The 20346-nt window shown below is 39.2% G+C and overlaps 1 protein-coding gene across 1 annotated transcript in view; it reads left to right on the top strand.

The window, feature by feature from the left end:
* The window catches only part of cacna1ba (calcium channel, voltage-dependent, N type, alpha 1B subunit, a), a 135273-nt gene that overhangs the window by 91764 nt on the left and 23163 nt on the right, over window positions 1-20346 (top strand). Inside the window, exons 26-40 of the mRNA XM_086169216.1 lie at window positions 4911-5007; window positions 6422-6582; window positions 6712-6849; window positions 7617-7818; window positions 9047-9211; window positions 10559-10669; window positions 10752-10835; window positions 11957-11959; window positions 12278-12394; window positions 13063-13128; window positions 13222-13313; window positions 14256-14406; window positions 16052-16179; window positions 17931-18027; window positions 20227-20332. Of these exons, the coding sequence (XP_086025342.1) occupies window positions 4911-5007; window positions 6422-6582; window positions 6712-6849; window positions 7617-7818; window positions 9047-9211; window positions 10559-10669; window positions 10752-10835; window positions 11957-11959; window positions 12278-12394; window positions 13063-13128; window positions 13222-13313; window positions 14256-14406; window positions 16052-16179; window positions 17931-18027; window positions 20227-20332 (1718 nt within the window). The remainder of the gene's footprint in view (window positions 1-4910; window positions 5008-6421; window positions 6583-6711; window positions 6850-7616; window positions 7819-9046; window positions 9212-10558; window positions 10670-10751; window positions 10836-11956; window positions 11960-12277; window positions 12395-13062; window positions 13129-13221; window positions 13314-14255; window positions 14407-16051; window positions 16180-17930; window positions 18028-20226; window positions 20333-20346) is intronic.

Here is a 20346-nt window from a genome sequence, read left to right as displayed (position 1 = left end):
AACATTTGTTTTTTGGTTTCTCCTGAGTTTTTACCTTAAACTTCATTAATTCATAGCCAGATTACTATGCACAGGTCACCACAACACTGCTATATATGCAAACACTTGCAAGCTGGGACTCCACCCTGCTACAGAGGGGTAGCTTTTGTTTATTTTCCAGGTCGTACTGGACTAGGCCCATGGGCATACCAGCTGCTCACTGACAAGCTCTGCTTTCAATCCTGCCTCTGTAATGACACTTATTTCTCCCACTTCTGAATTTACACCCTCCAAATATCATCAATTGTGAGGTCGTCTTATAAACTCTTATTCCTTGGATTTGACCACCATGCCTTGTAATTGCCTACGAGGGGAGAATGTCTCTGTCAAAAGTGATGCTGAAATCACATGGACCTGCAAACCACTTCGCCGAATTTAGCCACTCTCTGAGGGAAATTCTCAAAATACTTTACTTTATGTAACTTCCCCAAAAGGTATCCTGAGGAACAGCACATTGCAGAACTCATTTTAGGATTCTTAAATTTTGTGAACTCAGCGGATCTGTTCTATACATCATCGCAACATGCGACAAATTACATTTCAACAACCCAAAATGAAATCCATCAATCCATCTTATTCTTTTCTTTAAAACCTCAAATTATATATCAAGAAATGGCTTTTCTTGAAAACAACCAAAGGTGTATTTGTTTCCACCAGTTGATAAATGTCACCGGAAAAATCGTGGAGCTATGAAAGTTAAACTGTCCCCGATTCTGGAAATCTATAAGGTTATGTTGTCGGTTAGAATTTTTTAAAAACTCAATAAAGTAAGAGTAGGAAGTGATTCTGAGCAAAGCTATTATTTTTACTCTACGGGAAACGGCTCTGGTCTCTGTTACATCCGTATGAATCAAAGCTGCAAATGTCTCCTTTTGATGTAAACATTTGACAAATAGGTCCAACGTGACTGGCAGTGCAACCGTCAAGGCCTCATATCAGGGAGCAGAAATTGACAGCAGTCAGAAATCAGTCTGTTTTTGATCTGCTGTCAGTTTTAAGGTTAGCCGGAAAAAAAAAAAAAATTAGCTTAAGTCAGCACTGACTTATCGAACTATTTAAGTGCTGCCTGTGACGGACATTTATTGTAGCCATTTGTATTGTTTACATCATGTATGCAGAGTATAAAAGCATAAATAACTACACAATTTATTCAGGTAAACATAAACTGAGTGGTGCTGCCGAAGCTAAAAACTGGTCTTGTGAGATCCTCTGCAAAAAGCGCATTGTGCTAAAAGTGTTATTTTATCACCAAATCTACCAACGCCAAGTGAGGCTAGGACATTATTATGATTTTTATTTAATTTTTTTGACACTTCATTCCTTGGTGCCTAATTGTCCATATCCTATGGTCTAGGTTTCATGTGATATTAGATATTTAACAAGTCAAACCTCTCAATAAATACCATAATCTGCAATCATTTCGTAATGTCTTATTCATTTTAAATACAACAATATCATAAAATGCATCTTGCCCGTCAAATTACTTTAAAAGCTTTTTTTTTTTTTTTTGCCTCCGATCACTCCTGATGGACAGTCTTCATTGATTGACAGTTTTAATCCACTCTCCATGCATGTGCTTATCATCCGTGCGAATGCCTACGGCAAGGACTAAGAATCCTGGCATCCACATTAACACTGATCATCTCACACATTGAAAGCACCTCAGTGTTTACCTCAGTCTGTAGATGTTGAATGCATTTCATGTTTGATGTTGCAAACTGCAACACGGTTAATTTTTATTATTAATACAAGATACCTAACAACAGTCTTAACAATAACAACGTCAATCTTCTTTTCAGGTTCTTCTTTCGTTGATACATTCAAATTAATTAATTTTGCATCATGTTTTGGTTGATACAAAGAATATTTAGCAGCGACAAGGAGCTGAGCGGGTGCCTGTTATTATTACCAAGTTATGCTGACTTTGTTGATAGGCAACCTGCGAAATAACAGGCGCCCCTAGCTTTGGATCCTGTTATTGGATTATTGGATATCTCCTGGGATTTACCCAGCTGCTGCCAACCAAAATGTACAAGGTTTCATGTTTTTTTCAAGTCTAGAAACTATTACGGTGTCGTCATTTGATGCAAACATATGCTTCATTTTGTTTGTGTGTGAAGCATCCATAAATGTGCTGTACTTGTTTGACCACTGTTTTCCCCCAAGTAGATCGCAACAAGGTGTCACCAGGTGGGGAACCCCTTATGATCCCCTCACACCCTTTACCCCATCCCCAAATTGACCCTTATCCTTTACCCTCCCAATCCCCCATTCTTCCTTTGTTTAGTTCAGCTTTATGTGTAAAAAAAAAAAAAAAAAGTGTAAACATGAATTAACCTTTTAATCACATGAGAAACCGTTGTCTGACAGTTTTCAACTGCTTTTGCTGAACAAAACCACCCCTGTTTTTAATAGTTACATTTCAGGACAATTTAGTGCCCTTTGTCAGGAAATCCCCTTGAGTTCTGATGCTAATCACATAGATATAACTATACAGAATTATTTTGTAATACTGTTTCATTCAGGGTGGTTTTGAATAGCACATGCTGGTTATATGTCCATTTTCAAGTGTGAGGTAATGGCTAGAGTAAGCAAAGAGACTAGCACTGTCTGCCTGAGTAACATTTGTACACTGGAAGTGTTTCTATCTATCTATCTATCTATCTATCTATCTATCTATCTATCTATCTATCTATCTATCTATCTATCTATCTATCTATCTATCTATCTATCTATCTATCTATCTATCTATCTATCTATCTATCTATCTATCTATCTATCTATCTATCTATCTATCTATCTATCTATCTATGTACAGATAGAAATATAGAAATATGTATATACTTTACTGTATAACTGCTTAGATAGATAGACTGATTGCTTATCTGAAATATGCCCCCTAAAAATAACTTTAGTTCATCCAAACAACAGTTGTAGCCCTGCATTTAGGTCATGTTGTTGACTTATTTTTTTTTTGTTTAATGATAGCTATTTTATTTATCAAACCTAAGAAAGAAATCTAAAATAAAAATAATTTTCTGTGCCCCCTCTGAGTTGGTGCAGCTTCAGCTGTCAGTCAAACTGTCAAGGAGAAACACACACAGGTGTGTGTCACAGTCTGAATCTGTCATTAAATCTGAATAAAGAGTTGAACTACTGTACATGTTGACCCTGATTCCAGCCGGATTCCTGTTAAAGAGGGATTTCATTTCAATTGAAACGGAAAATCGATCGACTTCATCAGCAACTTTGTCTTCAGGCCTGGTCTAATATTTCAAACCCGCTTCATTTATACCGTTAATATTTATCTATACACACTATGCTGCCACAATAAATCTACCCTATTTTTTTAGGAATGGAATTTCAGAGGGGTAAATAGGTGTTTATTCTCGGTTGCATTATCAGCTTCGATCAACCTGTTTAATGATAGCTAATCAAATGGATAAATTATTTGGGACATTTTTATTGTATGGTTGGACTCCAAGAGCTGCATCTGCACCCCCTGTAGCTGTAACCTTTCGAAAAACAACTATGATACACATGAAGATAGCATATAAACAGAAGGCTGTGTACAGTATTTATCTGTATATTTGTGTAAATAATGACCTGATTTTTTTCTAAATTCTAAGGGGCATGATGGAACTTTCATGATCCAAGAGATCTAAAAATGATGTCATACTAATTCTTTTAGAATTTTTTCATTTTCATATCAGGATCTGTACCTTCTAAAATATCGATATCTAAAATATACCCACATCAGTCTAAGCTGAATGCGTTTCACCTTTGGCCCCTGACATGAAATGACCTCCCCTTTTCCCCAGCTTCTTCAATACAGTTCTTTTCTACTTTATCTTTTTTTTCTTGTCTTTTTTGCGGGAGAAGTTTCATATGAGTTCATGTGAGGTTTTCTTTCTTGACAGTGACCAATGTTGACATGCAAAGAAAACAGATACATCCAGAATAATACTTAAAAGTAGTCCATGTTCAAATGCTTCAAGTTAGGATGTAGAGCTAATTGTTGTATAGCATTTCCAGGCAAAGCAGACTCACTGCTAGTGGTTATTTTCAAATATGAAGTCAATAGAAAAAAAAAAAAAAAAACAGATCCTTGATCATAGAGATCTTTATTCTTTTAGATTTCCTACAAAGCAATATTCCGTTCTTAAAACGATTTCCCCTGTACAAATGTTCCAGAGCAATATGCAGTTTGTTATAACCAATCAGCTTGACAAGACAGTCAGGTTACATCCGTATGAACAATTTCTCATCCCTCCTTCATCTTCTATCGCTACTAACTGGTTATCGGTTGTTTTCCGCCATAATGCCTCGTGAGCTCATACTAAACCCTTGCTACACACAAGATCTTCCAAGCCAGCAGTGCTTTGACTGCCCTAAACAACTTGCAAATGGGGCTTTGCATCAAGTAAAAGTCACATGACAAAGCTTTCACGGTCTTTTCACCATATTTTGATGACCCGATGGATCTAAATCAGGACTGTCAAACGCAACAGGTTTAATCCTGCTTGCGAAGCTAAAAGCTACCAGGTTTCAGTAGTGAAATAAACCATAAGTATGTTAGAAATAGTTAATATGCCACGATAGATTTTCCTCCATGTGGCCCCTGAGCTACAATGAGTTTGAGTCAAACTAGTTTGACTTCGGATTTAAATCAGGGGTGTTATACTGTTTGACACCCCTGTTTTAAGTCCACCGCTTTTCACCAAATAACTATTTCTGACAAGTGTGAAGCAAGTTATAGTATGTCAGCTGTTATATTCAGAGAAATACCTGACCTGTCTATCAGTAATCGAAGAAAATTTGCTTTTGCTTGGTTTGCTCTGGTGGAGTTTAACTGTGTTTGTATTCCACAGGGGGACCAAAGGCAAAGACATCAGCACTATCAAGTCCCTGAGGGTTCTCCGTGTGCTCAGGCCTCTCAAGACAATCAAACGCCTGCCAAAACTCAAGGTTTTGTTCTGGCACAGTCTCTTATGTTATTCAAATACATTTACCGTAATTAGAAGAATTTTGTCATTATTAAGGCAGGAGAATTAATGCTACAGCAAAAGCAGTTGTGGCATTGGATTGTGAGACTGTTTAATGGCACAACAGGCCAGGTGGCAAGCAGAACATCAATTTGCAATACGAATCTTTTCTTAGAAAAACATATAGTATGACCAAAAATGCTGGTTGTTTGCCCCTTGTTTCTGCTCCTGTTTGTTGCAGTGATTCATTTTTTGAATGTTCCTGATCTCTAGTTAATGTGAACAAACACATTGGGTGCCATCTTATGAGAACTGCTTTAGGTTATCTTTTCTATTCCAAATTTTTACCAACTTTTACAGGTGTTGACACAAACTGACCTGCCAGAGGAATTTGTTCTGCAATTACATAAGGACAGCAGCTCAAACTCATCAATATTTACATACTTCCCAAGAAGGAGAACTATGTTCTCGCTCCAAGGGCTGAAGCCTATGTTTGGACGTTTTCGCACCATGTTCTCGACACATCGCCTGAGAAACTGTTTTTTTTTTCTAGCAGGGTGTCTGAGAAGTATTAGGTGGTTTGAAGTGGAGAGCGAAAGTGTTGTAATTTCTGCCTTTCCGCTGATGCATTAGGTTGTACAATGATGGGTAGTTTTGAGGATGAAAGTATGAAAAGGAATTAAGTATGAATATCTATTGAGCATATTTATTAAAGTATATTCCGACACACAATTGCCCAGTGAAAGTTGGAAAGAGGCACCCTGATAGCACCTGTTGCAAAAGATGGCTATATTTCGGCAACAAAATCTAATAGGCCAAAGGGGGAGAAGGAAGAGTACCGGGAAGAAGAGTCTTGTTTTTGCTTCAGGGCCTATGTGGAAATGTCCCGGCCAGTAAGAACTTTATCCTCGTTCTTGCAGCACTGGGAGCGAAAACAAACTTCTCGCTTCTCAAAAACAGTATGTAAAGATCTTTACAAGGTGTTGCAGTGACCCTAAACATTCAACACCTCAAATTTGCATTTGTAAGGGGCACGGCCCTTTCATACAGATACAAAATTAGGCAGGAAACATTTGACTCACTACTGCGAGGTTACAAAATGTCAGGTTTAAAAGGCACCAGCTTGAAGCATAGCTGTTTTGTCTCAATTCTACATGCTTCACGATTCAACTTCTTCCGCTTAATGTACCAAGCGGTCACAAAACGAAATACCGCGGATCCACACCTGATTGAGGGCGAATCTGTAACAGCATACTGATTAGCATGCTAATTTAATTAGATATTAACTGACAACTAATTCCTTCTAATTCCACATTAGGGAATAATTAGATTAGTTCCTAAATGCATCACATTATCGCTAGCTACTGTTAACACAATTCAAATGTGTTTTTTTTCAGGCTGTGTTCGACTGTGTGGTGAATTCCTTGAAGAATGTGCTGAACATCCTCATCGTTTACATCCTCTTCATGTTCATCTTTGCTGTTATCGCCGTTCAACTCTTCAAGGGGAAATTTTTCTACTGCACGGATGAGTCTAAAGGCTTGGAGAAGGACTGCAAGTTGGTCCAAAACCTGCCACTTCTTTATATCTTATATAAAGAAATCCGATGTTACACGCCATGGCAGATCACCATGGTTGAGACATACCCAAACCTACTCGCTAACCTCCTCTATTCGCTGTTTTCCAGAGGGCAGTTCCTGGACTACGACAAAGATGAAGTGGCCGCCATGCCAAGAGAGTGGAAAAAATACGAGTTCCATTATGACAATGTTCTTTGGGCATTCTTGACTCTCTTCACTGTGTCCACTGGAGAGGGCTGGCCAACGTAAGTGCAACTGATTTGGGCCATTTTGCAAAAGTGTGGTTATGACTGGAAGGCGTCATTGCATTGCATGATGAAACCATGTTTGATTTTTGACACCAACAGTGTTGTATTTCTTTATTTCAGTGTATTTCAGTGGTGTATTTCTTCCATTTTTTCCCATTTTTCTCCTATCTATATCATGTTGTAAAGTAGTCCAAGCCTAATCAAGGCTGAATATGCCATTCATGCACCTGAAAATCCAAGTTAAGGATTATCTTTGTGGAGTGTGAGCTAACGTTGACTAAATGTCCCAGTCTAAGTATTTTTTTCTGTCCATCAACTGCAATAGAAACATTTAGCATTTTTTCTTAATGGAGTAAAGCTATTAGTATCCATGATACAGATGAGTTGTTGTTCTTTCACTGATATAACAGGAGTTTGACACATCTCATCTTAGTTCCATTGGTTAAGAGTTTGAACAAGTGTAGTCAATCAGTTTTGCGTTTGCATCCTAGCTACTAATGATGTGAACAGCCGTTCCCAGGCAGTTTTCATCATATTGTTATCAGCACCCTGCATTTGACTTCTTGAATCATTTATGTTCACTTCTCTGACTCTTTTACGTAATTTTGCCACAATCGCAGATGTACAACCAATACAATTATGAATAGTAATAAATAAGAGCGAGCCATTGTTGTCCATGTCTCAAGTGGTACCAAAAGAATTGTAATTGATGGATGGATTTTGAGGATGACATATAATAATCTTGAGCTCTGCTGCCTTTGCAGGGTTCTGAAACACTCTGTGGATGCCACCTTTGAAGACCAGGGTCCAAGTCCGGGCTATCGCATAGAGATGTCAATTTTTTATGTGGTCTACTTCGTAGTTTTCCCTTTTTTCTTCGTCAACATCTTTGTGGCTCTGATCATCATCACCTTCCAGGAGCAGGGAGATAAAGCCCTGTCTGAGTGCAGTTTGGAAAAGAATGAGGTGATTTTACATTTGGTTTCAACCTTGAATTTAAAATGGGTGCGCTTTAGTTGAAATACTTAAATGCTAAACTGTCAGCTAAGACAAATATATTGACCAAATTTTGACAAAATTCTGGATTTAGATTGATGGTCTTTGTCTAATCGATATGCAGACTTACTTGGCAGCACTTGCTTTTTGCAGAACTTGTTTTATTTGCAGGTGATAGAGTCCGGATGTTATGCTTAGTTTTCTAAGCATATAAGCTACTATACGGCAGGGGTGTCAAACTCATTTTGTCTGGGGGCCACATACGGCCAAATTTTATGTCAAGGGGGCCGGACCAGTAAAATCATTATCTAGAAGTAACACTAAGTCCAAAATTTGTCCTTTGTTTTAGTGTAAAGGAGGTAAACAGGTACATTTTAAAACTCTTTATGTGTAATGAACTGTTCCTCTAAAAATTGCATGACAAATTAATGTTAAGAATGAATTTTAAAAAAGATTTGATGAAATTACACCCCAAAAATTTTGAGTTAAAAAAGAAAATCTTGTCACTGTGGGAGAATTTGCCACTAGAATTTATTAGAAAATGGATTGGTTGCATGTATAAGAGTAGGTAATGTTTACAAGGCTAATTGTGGCTATTCTGGTTAGAAATCAGTCTTTTTAATTTTGCCCGTTTTTTTATTTTTTTTTGCTATCGTTTTTGTGTATTTTATAGAAATAAGAAAAGAAAAGATCATATTAATGATATCACGAGATGTTTTTTCATCAAAAAATCATTTTGTTTTCAAATTTTGAAGCAAAAAATACATTCCAAATGTTACTTTTTCATTCTTTCCTTGCCCGTTTTTTTTTTTTAAACCCACTTTAGAAAACCCCAAGATGCATGTGAGAAAAAACGCGCGGGCCTCACTAACACAAAGATTTGATTTCAGGCAGGGGGCCACAAAATATTGTCCCGAGGGCCACAATTGGCCCGCGGGCCGCGAGTTTGAGACCCTTGCTATATGGTATCTAGATACTTTATACAAGATGGGTAGGTTAAAATGGAATTTCCCACACAATTTATTCTGCCCCCAAACAGGTTAAGTTGAATTCCACTTTTGCGGAAATCATTTTATTTTTTTTCCTGTTTCTTTCTCTCTGTTTTCTTTCCTGCTGAGATGATAAAAACAAAAAAAAATCAGCAAAATATTTAGGAAAATTAGAGTGATGTCACAAAATACACTTTTTTTCCTGACAGCGAGCTTGTATCGACTTTGCCATTAACGCCAAACCTCTGACCCGCTACATGCCCGAGAACACCCAGTCTTTCCAGTACAGGATGTGGAGGTTTGTGGTATCAGCCCCGTTCGAGTACTCCATCATGATCATGATCGCCCTCAACACTGTGGTACTGATGATGAAGGTAAGAAATGTTACTCGAAGAACTACACGAGTGCATTTATCTGGCAGACAAAGGTTGTGATGGAACAGTTTCTAGGGATGTGAACAACAGATAACATTTCTAATATGTCACTCTGAATGTAGTCATATCCAATTATAAATGGAGTCGTATAAAATGATTATGAAATTGCGTGCTGTTTCTTGCTGGTAGAAACGATCCGCTTCGAAGTATCCCTTAATATTAGGATCTGTAGGCTTACATTAATAGGCCTTTATCAGAGAAAAAAAAAAAAAAAAAAAAAAAATTGTTTGGCTTTGCACTGTATGCTTCTAGACTTTTCCAAAATTTCTCTGATGACCTTTTCTGGGAATTTAATACAAATATTAAATGACCATAAAATGAATGAAACAAGTGAACTTTTAATTTCTAATTATTCACACCAGCCGGTACATCTGACAGGGATTATGTATATAGTGTCATGCTTCTTTTTCTTTTAAATTATTTGACTCTTTTTCTATTATTACGTTTATCATTTCTCAGCTAAACCAAACTCCAAATATGCTGTAAGACAGAAGAATCAAAAGTTGTTGCATTAGTTCTGACAGTGTAACCTAGGTGACTCTGGATGACTGACACTCCTCTTGTATATTTTGTGTTTGGGCTCATCATTCTCTGGTGTTTCTTGTTCATTTATTTCATTGGCTCAGTAATTCAACCCCCAGCAAACGTTTATGCAGTTAATTCATAGACATCCAAAGTATAGAACTGTGCCTCCCCAGCTCATAATGTGGAAAACTGAATCAAAATAAGGCCTTCCAGATGTGTATTGTCTTGCAACTGAAGAATCATCCCCTAGCACACTCCGTATTTAGCCTGTTCATTCCTCAAATCAAAATAAACATACAAGTCAAATTGAAATGAGGCATAAGCTGCAGCGGCGAATTTGAATTCCACCCTGCCACCAATGTGGTAATAATATTGCGGTGGTACCAGGAGATGCATTTATCCAATTAAACAGAATCTTCTTCTTCTCCTGTCAGCTGTTCCCCTCAGGGGTTGCCACGGTGAATTGTCATCCTCCATGTAACCCACAACCAATTATCTGCCTCCATCTAACCCTCTCCTCTGCATCCTCTTCTCTCACACCAACTTACTTCATGTCCCCTTTCACTGCATCCACATATATTATTGACTTAGAAAATTGCCATTCTATTGTGTTTCAAAGTATTTTATTAGATGTCCGCTGCTTTTTGTCAGCACGCCTCCACCGTGGGCCGAGCGTCCTCGGATACATAGAACGCGACAAAATCGTCGCCGGGAACGTCTGACAAGCGCCTTTTGTGTGTCGATTTTTTTTTTTCCTTCTAGTTCCATGGAGCCCCCGACTTCTATGAGGTGATGCTTAAGAACTTGAACATCGTGTTTACCACCCTCTTCTCCCTGGAGTGTATTCTCAAGATCATTGCTTTTGGTCCCCTGGTCAGTAATACTTCCACCACAGTCCAAGTCCATGAAGTTCTGTATAACCAAATGGCTTAAAGTTGTTCTTGGTGTTCCTTAGAACTACCTGAAGGATGCCTGGAATGTGTTTGACTTTGTGACAGTTTTGGGCAGCATCACTGACATCCTGGTCACTGAGATCAATGTAAGAGCCCTCCTGTTTCCATATCGCATTGCATGATTTAAAGAAAAACCCATGCACACGCAGAGATAACCTGGACGCATCTGCAAGGATGTCCAGGGAACATTAGTTGGACTGACAGGAATATTGTAAAGCAATCTTACTGATCGATTTCGATTTGTCGTAGAAAAGCTTTCTGTTGTTGGATAGTTTCTAAGTGAATTTCAAGTTCAGTTACCCGGGTCGACGTTTGTATTGTTAGCAGTGTTTTTTGTGACGCATGTGCGTGCATCTGTGCAATATGACTGTCCTTTCACCTTCCCTCCCTCCCTTCCTTCTCTCCCTCTTTGCCTCACTCTTTGTCTATCTGTCTTTTGTTTCTCGCCCTCCACATTTTCATCTTGTTGATTGTGACGCCCATTTTCACCTGGCCGTGATCAAGACTACGGTGAGTGACTTCCTTGACACAAAATCAGAATTAAAAAAAAGGGACCATTTCGGTGTTGTTGTAACCAAAGCCCATTTCCTTCTGTAAAATTAGTGATGGATATTCTATAGAATTTTAAATCACACCTGTGTGTTTGTACGAAAGACACATAACAACTGATAATTTGAATGATTCAAAGCGACTCTGTTGAATTGGGAATTGGAGCATAATATCAGAGTCTGTCTATATCCAGTGCTTCAGCTCAGAAATGACTTTAAAAAGTAGAAACATAACCTTTTCTTGTCTTTTTTTAAAGCAATATATTGGTCCTGGTGATCTAATGGGATTTCTTTTCAAGTTTTGGTCCTAGTGATTATGGTTTGGTTCTTCTTTTTAGAGAACACTGTGACCATAACTTGAACTTTAGTTATCTAACTCCAACCCCCATCCATCGCAGCGTTCCCATGCTGAGGTAAAGCTATTGTCTGTTTCACACTGCTTCAAGCAGGGAATAGTTTGCCTTTGTTTGTGCAAAAGTACACAGAACGATAGATGAGGAGAGGGATTTTATCCTCTGAATTTCGACAAAGGCGGTTACAGTGCTATATTGCAGCCTATGAAATAGGGACCGATAAAACCAGTGCAATAGCCAACTGAAATTAGTACCACTATGTCCAATGCCATGGCGATGGCCTGATATCCTACATCAGCGTTATAGACTGTCATGCAACCACTTTGCTTTCTTTTTCTAGAATTTATATGAACAAAGAAAATTGCAACTTTTACGGGATGATGCTCTCTGTCTAAAATTGTTTAAAGCTTTCAGCGGGGCCCAGTTTTCGTGGTGGCAGAGGCTCAGGGGATCAGTAGATAATGACTGAACTTGTTGTGTGACCTATTTCTTCAAAGTAAATGTCAGGGTAGTTTTTTGCCCATTTTACTGCACCAATTTAAGAAGCAGGTGAACTGTCTGTACGAAATAAAATTGCTGCAGAAGTGTGTGCTTGTGATAACAAATGCTTTTGTTTACTTTTAACAGGACAGGCTGCTCAACCTGAGCTTCCTGAGGCTTTTCAGAGCTGCTCGCCTCATCAAGCTGCTGCGGCAGGGCTACACCATCCGGATCCTGCTGTGGACCTTTGTCCAGTCCTTCAAGGTACTCCCACGTGGTGATACACTGTCACTGACATGTACAACAACAACAACAACAACAACAACAACAACAACAACAACAACACATTTGCCATTGCTCTTAAAGCAGATTTGCTCCATGTAATATGTTAAGTGAAAAATTTTAACCACACGGGATCACATTTGAAGGAGTTCTATTGTATTATTTGAACTAAAAAAAAAACTTGAGAATTATTTGAAGGTTCCTCACTTTTGACAATGGAAATGTTTTGTTGAACCGTGATTTCAAACAAAAGGGGGAAAAAATGGCTGAAATTCATAATATTTTTACAAGGAACTTATTAATGATTAGAGAAAAATCAGCAAAAATTATCAACATATAATTAATATTAGATAAACTTGGAAAGAATATAACAGAAGGAAGATCAATATTTCAAAACCAGGATGTGGGGCTTGTAAACATCCATTTTTCCTTGTTCACAAAAAGTGATTTTGCATTCATGTGATGGAATGGATGAAATCCATGCCTGCAATGCAATGTGCAAAGATTGACATAAAGACAGATTTGAGAAGAGACGTATCCTTCCAAAAAATTTTTTAAATAAACCAGTTCCATGTAATGATTCATACAGTTATATACGGTAACTAATGTGTAACTATTGATCATGTTTTGGTTTCATATCTTACCCCCAGGCCTTGCCATATGTTTGCCTGCTGATTGCCATGCTGTTCTTCATTTACGCCATCATCGGGATGCAGGTAGGGGAGACCGTCTCCTGTCGTGGGCTGTCTAGACGGTCAGATAGCACACACAGAATGTGAAAAATCATTTACTAAACAATGTGTTTCCAGGTCTTTGGCAACATAGAGCTGAATGAGGATACGGCTATCAATCATCACAACAACTTCCGCACCTTTCTGCAGGCCCTCATGCTGCTGTTCAGGTAGAAGATACTTATCAAGTGCAGAGTCACTCTGACCTCATGAAAACAAATTTATGTAACATTTAAAACTGCAAAAACATCTACTGCAATTATTGCACACATACATATATATATATATATATATATATATATATATATAACTATGGGTACTTGTCATGGTGGAGTTAATTGAGATTTGAATTAGAAGCCTACTGACCAGATAATACAACACAATTTATGCACATATCAACTGTATCAAAGCTGCTTTTGTGCAGAAATGCTTTTGATAATATACAGGACTGTCTCAGAAAATTAGAATATTGTGATAAAGTTCTTTATCTTCTGTAATGCAATTAAAAAAAGCAAAACTTACTTTTTCATGATATTCTTATATGTTGAGATAGGATTTTTGAGTTTTCTTAAGATGTAAACCATAATTAGCAATAATAATAAAAATAAAAGGCTTGCAATATTTCAGTTGATTTGTAATTAATCCAAAATGTAAGACATTTTTGTTTTTGTAATTGCATTACAGAAGAAAAAGAACACAATATTCTAATTTTCTGAGACGGTCCTGTAGTTTAATTAGATATTATAAGCAAATTTATTTAATGTGTGGGTCTTCATTTGTATGATTTGAGTTTTAATTCGAGTACAATCCCCAGTACATCCAAAGCACATGATATGATTTCAATTTTAATATAATTCATCTCATATATAATCCAGAGAGTATTTTGTGTATATGCTATGTTGTTTTGAAGTTGATGTTTCAAAATATAATTACAAATGTTTGTTAAATGCAACTTTTATTAAAGCTACTTCCTCAATGTACTAGTTAATTTTATTTTTAGTTGATGTGTGTGCTCTCCACACGCATGTGCAGCATAGGTTAAGTGAATCGCAGGCATATTGTCAAAATTGTCCTGTAATATGCATGTATCTCCGTCTTGCTCTACACAACAGGAGTGCAACAGGCGAGGCGTGGCACGAGATCATGTTATCGTGTCTGAGTCATCGGCCCTGTGACGAGAGATCGGGTTCTCATGGGAAGGAATGTGGCAGCGATTTCGCTTATTTCTACTTTGTTTCCTTTATCTTTCTCTGCTCCTTCCTGGTTAGTACACGAAATGTCAGTCTCGGAAAGAGTTTTGTCCTTGATGGTTTAAACTACCGAACATAGTGTAATCTACATAATGTACATTCTGGACAAAAATACATGCAGTTTGAAGTATAATAACCAAAGCATCTACAGTATAGTACGTGTGGTGTCCTTAAGGGCTAGTGATGCTACTGTTATACAGGTACATACAAAATTGGGAAAAAAAAATACAGAATCTCTCACAAGCTTCTCCCCAAGTACTTCTTAAAGGGAACCCCTCCTGGGAGGACAAATTTGCAAAAATATGCTTAATGTTTGTCTCATACTTGAATGTGTTAAAAAAGCATGAAGAATTGTTATTTCTTCAAAAATCGCATTGTATAACGTCTATTTAACCCAGGGGTGCCGCCATTGTTTTACAAGGGAAATGCATGCTGGGTTGATGACATATACAGGTTGCTCATGTTAACTTTGGCTTTCCGTCAGTGTTAACTTTCAGTGGGTGTACAGGACTGTCTCAGAAAATTTGAATATTGTGATAAAGTTCTTTATCTTCTCTGATGCGATTAAAAAAAAAAAAAAAATCATAATATTCTAATATTTTGAGGTAGGATTTTTGAGTTTTTTTAAGATGTAAGCCATAAACAGCAATATTAAAATAATAAAAGGCTTGCAATATTTCAGTTGATTTCTAGTGAATCCAGAATGTATGACATTTTTGTTTTTGTAATCGCATTACAGAAGATAAAGAACGTTATCACAATATTCTAATTTTCTGAGACGGTCCTGTATATGATGATGATGCCACATTGAGTTGCTTTCGGATGCAATTTTCAGCCCAAGAGAAAACAAGGGACTGATGCTAGTCCACACAGCTTTCCAAATAGCTTGTGAACCTCTACAACTTCCCAAGAATTCGCAGCTGTGTTCTCTCCGCTTCTCGCTGGATGCATTTGACGCATTTAGCCGAGCTAAGCTGCTGAAAGAGGTCACGGGTGCTGCTAGTTTTAAACAGATACTAAAGCCAAAGGACTTTCCTATAGTTTTCTTTCACAAGCATTTAAATGGTCCTCGGGAAGCAAATCATGCACGCTCCAAAAAAACGCCCCTTCTAGTAGAACCTCCAAGTAGCATCTGATGATGAAAGTGGCAAAAGCAGGGAGGAAACTGATGACAAGTGACCCAGTCAGTCACGGCAGCGGTCCGTAAGTCTTCAGTGAACAACAGATGGCAAAAAGCGTAGCTCCTTACAACAGACGCTCTCTCGCTCTCTCTCTGTCTTTGTTTATCTTCAGTTTGAAGCTCAATTTTGCCTCCTGTCATCAGCGTTATTATCCTTGCTCACATCTTTCTCAGGTTCAAATGGGAAGGGTTGCACAGATGACATGTTTTTGCACCGTAGGGAAAAAAATGAACGGTACTGAGCCCCGTTTAACCCGATTATGTCACTACCCAGACAACATCATGACATAAACAACAATGGCGGCCTCCGAGTGAATTCTCTTTTTACAATTTCATACAAACTCAGATATATCGAGAGATTTTATTCTCATTTTAATGTAGCGTCGTAGTAACTGGGAGATCCATTTAAGGCTAAAAGTTATAATATGTTGTATCATGCTACTGTCCGCACATGTGAACACTTGGAATTCTTTTCCAGATGCTAAACCTCTTCGTGGCTGTCATCATGGATAACTTTGAGTACCTCACCAGAGACTCCTCCATCCTGGGGCCTCATCACCTGGATGAGTTCATCCGGGTCTGGGCTGAGTACGACCCGGCTGCGTGGTATGTTCGAGCCTCCCTCTGTGACCGAGAAAATAAGATAGAGAGCAAAATGAAGGACTAGACATCCTAACCAATCCTCTCTTCCCCATTTGACTGAGGAGACTGGATGAGGCCCCATTTAGAGGCCTTGTTTTTATTGTTTGCAGTCAGCCCACTGATAATCACTGTTATTTGAAGCTGTCCTGAATGTTTATTTATGTGCTTGTTCTTTTTCGCAGCGGACGGATTTCCTATAAGGATATGTACAATTTGTTACGTGTTATCTCACCCCCCCTTGGCTTAGGGAAGAACTGCCCTAATAGGGTAGCATACAAGGTTTGCAACCACCAGACATTTCCATCATTAGGGTGCTTTGTGTACCTCTATGCCAAGAGACTTTTAACTGAATGGCTGTGCACCAATGAGATCGCCTTTACACTAGCACCCGCCCATCGAAACTGACTGGCTTTGGTTGACGATGCCGGAGTGGAAACAAAGCTTTCGATGCTACGGCATTGTCCTGACATACCTCAGGCTATGCCTACTCCCCCTTGTTTACAGTGATGGATATTCCATATTCGATAAAAAGCTGTTTCTTACCAGTCCAGTGTTAGAATGCAGAAGCTTTGTATTAGCGTATCGCTATTAATGTCCAATTCTAATTGTTTGTAATGTTATCATCTAAAACAGTCATCTCTTTAGCATAATGTTAAATCCCCTCCCCCCAGAAAACAAAACAAAACAAAACAAAACAAAACAAAACAAAACAAAACAAAACAAAACAAAACAAAACAAAACAAAACAAAACAAAAGCAGGCAAAAAATGTCTCCAAGCCTAATGGTAACAACCCAGTTCTCCATAAAGTCACAGTGGTTCTATGAGGGTTAGAAATCTGCAATATTAGCAACATATACGTCTTGATATTATATCATCTGCTTGCTGATCTTCACAAACACGTTGTGTATATTTATATCTATCTATATGTATAGATAGATATAAATATTGTAACATATTTGGAGTGTTGTCAAAGTGGTGTCAAATAACAGGCTGTATATTTTTTCACTTAGGTTTGTGGTGGCTGTTACTGATAAGATTTGATTGGTCGAGAAAAGTAACTTGTCGCTGCCACAAATGTGCTCAAATAGAGGTTTTCCCAAAAAATTATATACCCCACTAGCCACAAATATTTTTTTAGATATGGCTGCACTTACATTTTAGATGATACTCTATTTTGGTATGAAACAGCTTTTAAATCCGAAAGTGTGATGAGTCCGTGAATGCCGAATGTCGCTGTGTTTCCGTCCCTTCATGATGAAATGGAAGCCCAATCCTTTTTCCCGGGCTGGCATTGAAAGCTTTGTCTCCGTGCACCCTGGTTGGAGCGGGATGTCTGCAAGCATGCCGAAAAGCAGACATCCCCATTAAGATGCTGTCATTTCTCTTACCTCCCATCAGCATCCTGGATGTTAGGATCATCCATTTCCCCTTCTTCTCTCCCTTCCGCTCACACTGAACCATCCCATGTTTCCTCTCAGGGACCCTGAGCTCCACAGAGATGCATCCCCGCGGCCAGACACGGCAGCTGAGGATGGCATCTGCCACACATCTCTAGGAAATCTATTAACAACAGATTTCTGCTTTTTTTTTTGTACTTTTCCTTTTCATTATTCTCCTTTTTTTTTCCCCCTTTGTTCCTCTCCTCCTTCTCTAACTCCCCATCCTTCTCTGTTTGCATTTTCTTTTGGCCTTGATTTCCTACCCCCCTGTGAAGTGGCCGTATCAAGTACCTCGATATGTATCAGATGCTGCTCCACATGTCCCCACCCTTAGGTTTGGGAAAGAAATGTCCGCCAAGAGTCGCCTACAAGGTAGTCCCTCCTCTTCTCAGCCTTCTCCCCCCCCTGTGCTCGACTACCTTGGCGTGAAACTCAAGCCGATGTCTGTGTTCTTCCCTTGTTTTCTCACTTTGTTTTGCCGATATTTTTGGCGTTAAGCCCCTACCCCCCCATTCTCCCGCCTTAACTCTTTCTTGAAGCGTAGCTGCTTGTGTGGGCTTACACCCGTCACCGATAGCGATAACATCTAGCTGAACTCGACGTACAAAAAAAAAAGTTGATCGATACCACCTACTGTCACGACTCTCTTTGAATGGTCCGTTGGGTATAGGTGAAGTTTTGTTTTGTGGAGCAGTGTGTTTTAGTGAGCGTTTTCTAGTGTGTGTGCGTGTGTGTGAGTATGAGTGTACATTATATTGCTTCTTTTAGACAACTAACTTTCATGCGTGATCTGAACTATGCTTCTGGCTCTGCCACCCATCCCCTCTCATCATTTCCTTCATCTCATCTCTGTCTATCTGTCCATTCTAGGAAAATCATGCGTGTGTGTGTGTGTGTGCATGTGTGTGAGCGCATGTTGGAAAGTATTTCAGTTGCAAATGAAAAAATTAATACATCGCTGAACAAAAAGTTACATACTGTGCTGAATTGCAGCAATTGAAAGTCATACATTGGGAGTTTCCGAGATGACCTGTCTAAAGATTTTTGAAAAAACTCAGTAATTTAAGAGATTAAAATGGGATATTTATTGGAGAGAAACAAGAGGATGAGCAAACTTTACATCGGATCAAGATGACGTTGCTTGTGTGTGGTGCATTGGCGTAGACGTCTGGGCGCTGATATTGCTGAGGATTAACCTTGACCGGTCATCTGTCAGTCACAGTGGCACAAATATAGACATTTTGTCATTCAAACACACACACACACACACACACACACACATCCTGCAGAAGCTGGCTTGAGGGATGTGGAATGTGTTCTCTGTGGTGGGGAAGGAGCCTGAGCTGGTGTGCAAGACCAAGTGACTCTAGCTAAACATGGTTAGGACCCCCAATGCACAGCTCGGGCTCTGGACCGTGAGAAGGGTTGGGCTGTTGTTTGTGCCTACACACCAAAAGAGGCTCAGAGTACCGAGGGAACCCCAAAAAACAAGCTGGAGGGACCATTTCTCTCAGCTAGCGCAAAGCTGGGATAAGTGGCTTTGGAGAGGGAAATGTGGGCTTCTCTGTTTAGGCCTGCCGCTAGTGGCAGAAAAAGGATGGATGGATAAATTCTATCTTTATTTTGATTGGAGGCTTGACGTGCGCAATGCGGATAATTGGTCGTGGCAAAACGAGACTAAATTTCATTTTTTAGCTCATCTGTGTGTAAAACTATTAGTCGTGTCACTCAAGCTTGGAACAGCATTGTCTTGAGTTAATATATCTTCAGTAAAACAATGGAATCTAATGTCTCCTGATGAGCAGTGTTTCTGTGTGTGCGTGTATGTGTGTGTGTGTGTGTTGAGCGTGTGTTTGTGCGTGCACACATGTGCAACCTTCATCTTTCCATCCCCCCCCCCCCGTGTCACTCTGATTCTGGTCTCTTACTTTCCGCTCTGCCACTGATAACATGTAGGAGAATGCTTTTTGTGTTCAGGGGAGCTCAACTCTAAGAATTATCAACAAACCCACTGCATCCTAAATGCATCTAACGGTTGCTATTAGTTACTGCTACATGAACTAAGCGTTCCTGCTAAGGCTGCCCAAGCTTTGAGGAATTGACAATGTATTGCTAGCTGCTAGCGTACACGTAGGGCAACTCTTTAAGTTGACGATGGCTAGGATGGCAACCACAGAGTCGAGCTCCTGCGACTGTTGAAGCACCTTCATGGTTATGCGTTACACGCCTTCTCTCACCTTTTTTCGGTCAATGTCAGTCTTGCACCAGTGCACTTTGACTTGCAGCGTAGTGCATTACATAGCCAATAGCAGTGAATGTGAATGTCCAGTTTGTCTTTTCTGTGCCGAGAAGTCTTTTTGCGCGCTGACCCGAGTCTTAGCGACGTCTCACCGATTGGCAAAGGTTATCGCACTAAATTTAGCGAAGCACAGTACTCATGACTGAATCGGTGAAGAGTATTGGAAGCATAGCAGCACGCAGATAGATTTCTCCGGGTGTGTGTTGAGTTCAAGATGTCCGGTGTCGTTCGATGACCTGAAGTCTCGCTTTCACCCCGTTTGCCCACTGCAGCGCCTCGTCAAAATGAACATGCCAATTGCCGATGACAACACTGTCCACTTTACTTCCACCCTGATGGCCCTGATCCGCACAGCGTTGGAGATCAAATTAGCATCAGGTCAGAAACGTCGT

Source organism: Fistularia commersonii, chromosome 22, assembly GCF_037954325.1.
Source record: "Fistularia commersonii isolate RoL2024-O1a breed Wild chromosome 22, RoL_Fcom_v1.0, whole genome shotgun sequence".
NCBI lineage: Eukaryota > Metazoa > Chordata > Actinopteri > Syngnathiformes > Fistulariidae > Fistularia > Fistularia commersonii.
Note: the sequence above shows the minus strand (reverse complement) of the source record. Positions and strands in the feature narration are given on the sequence as shown.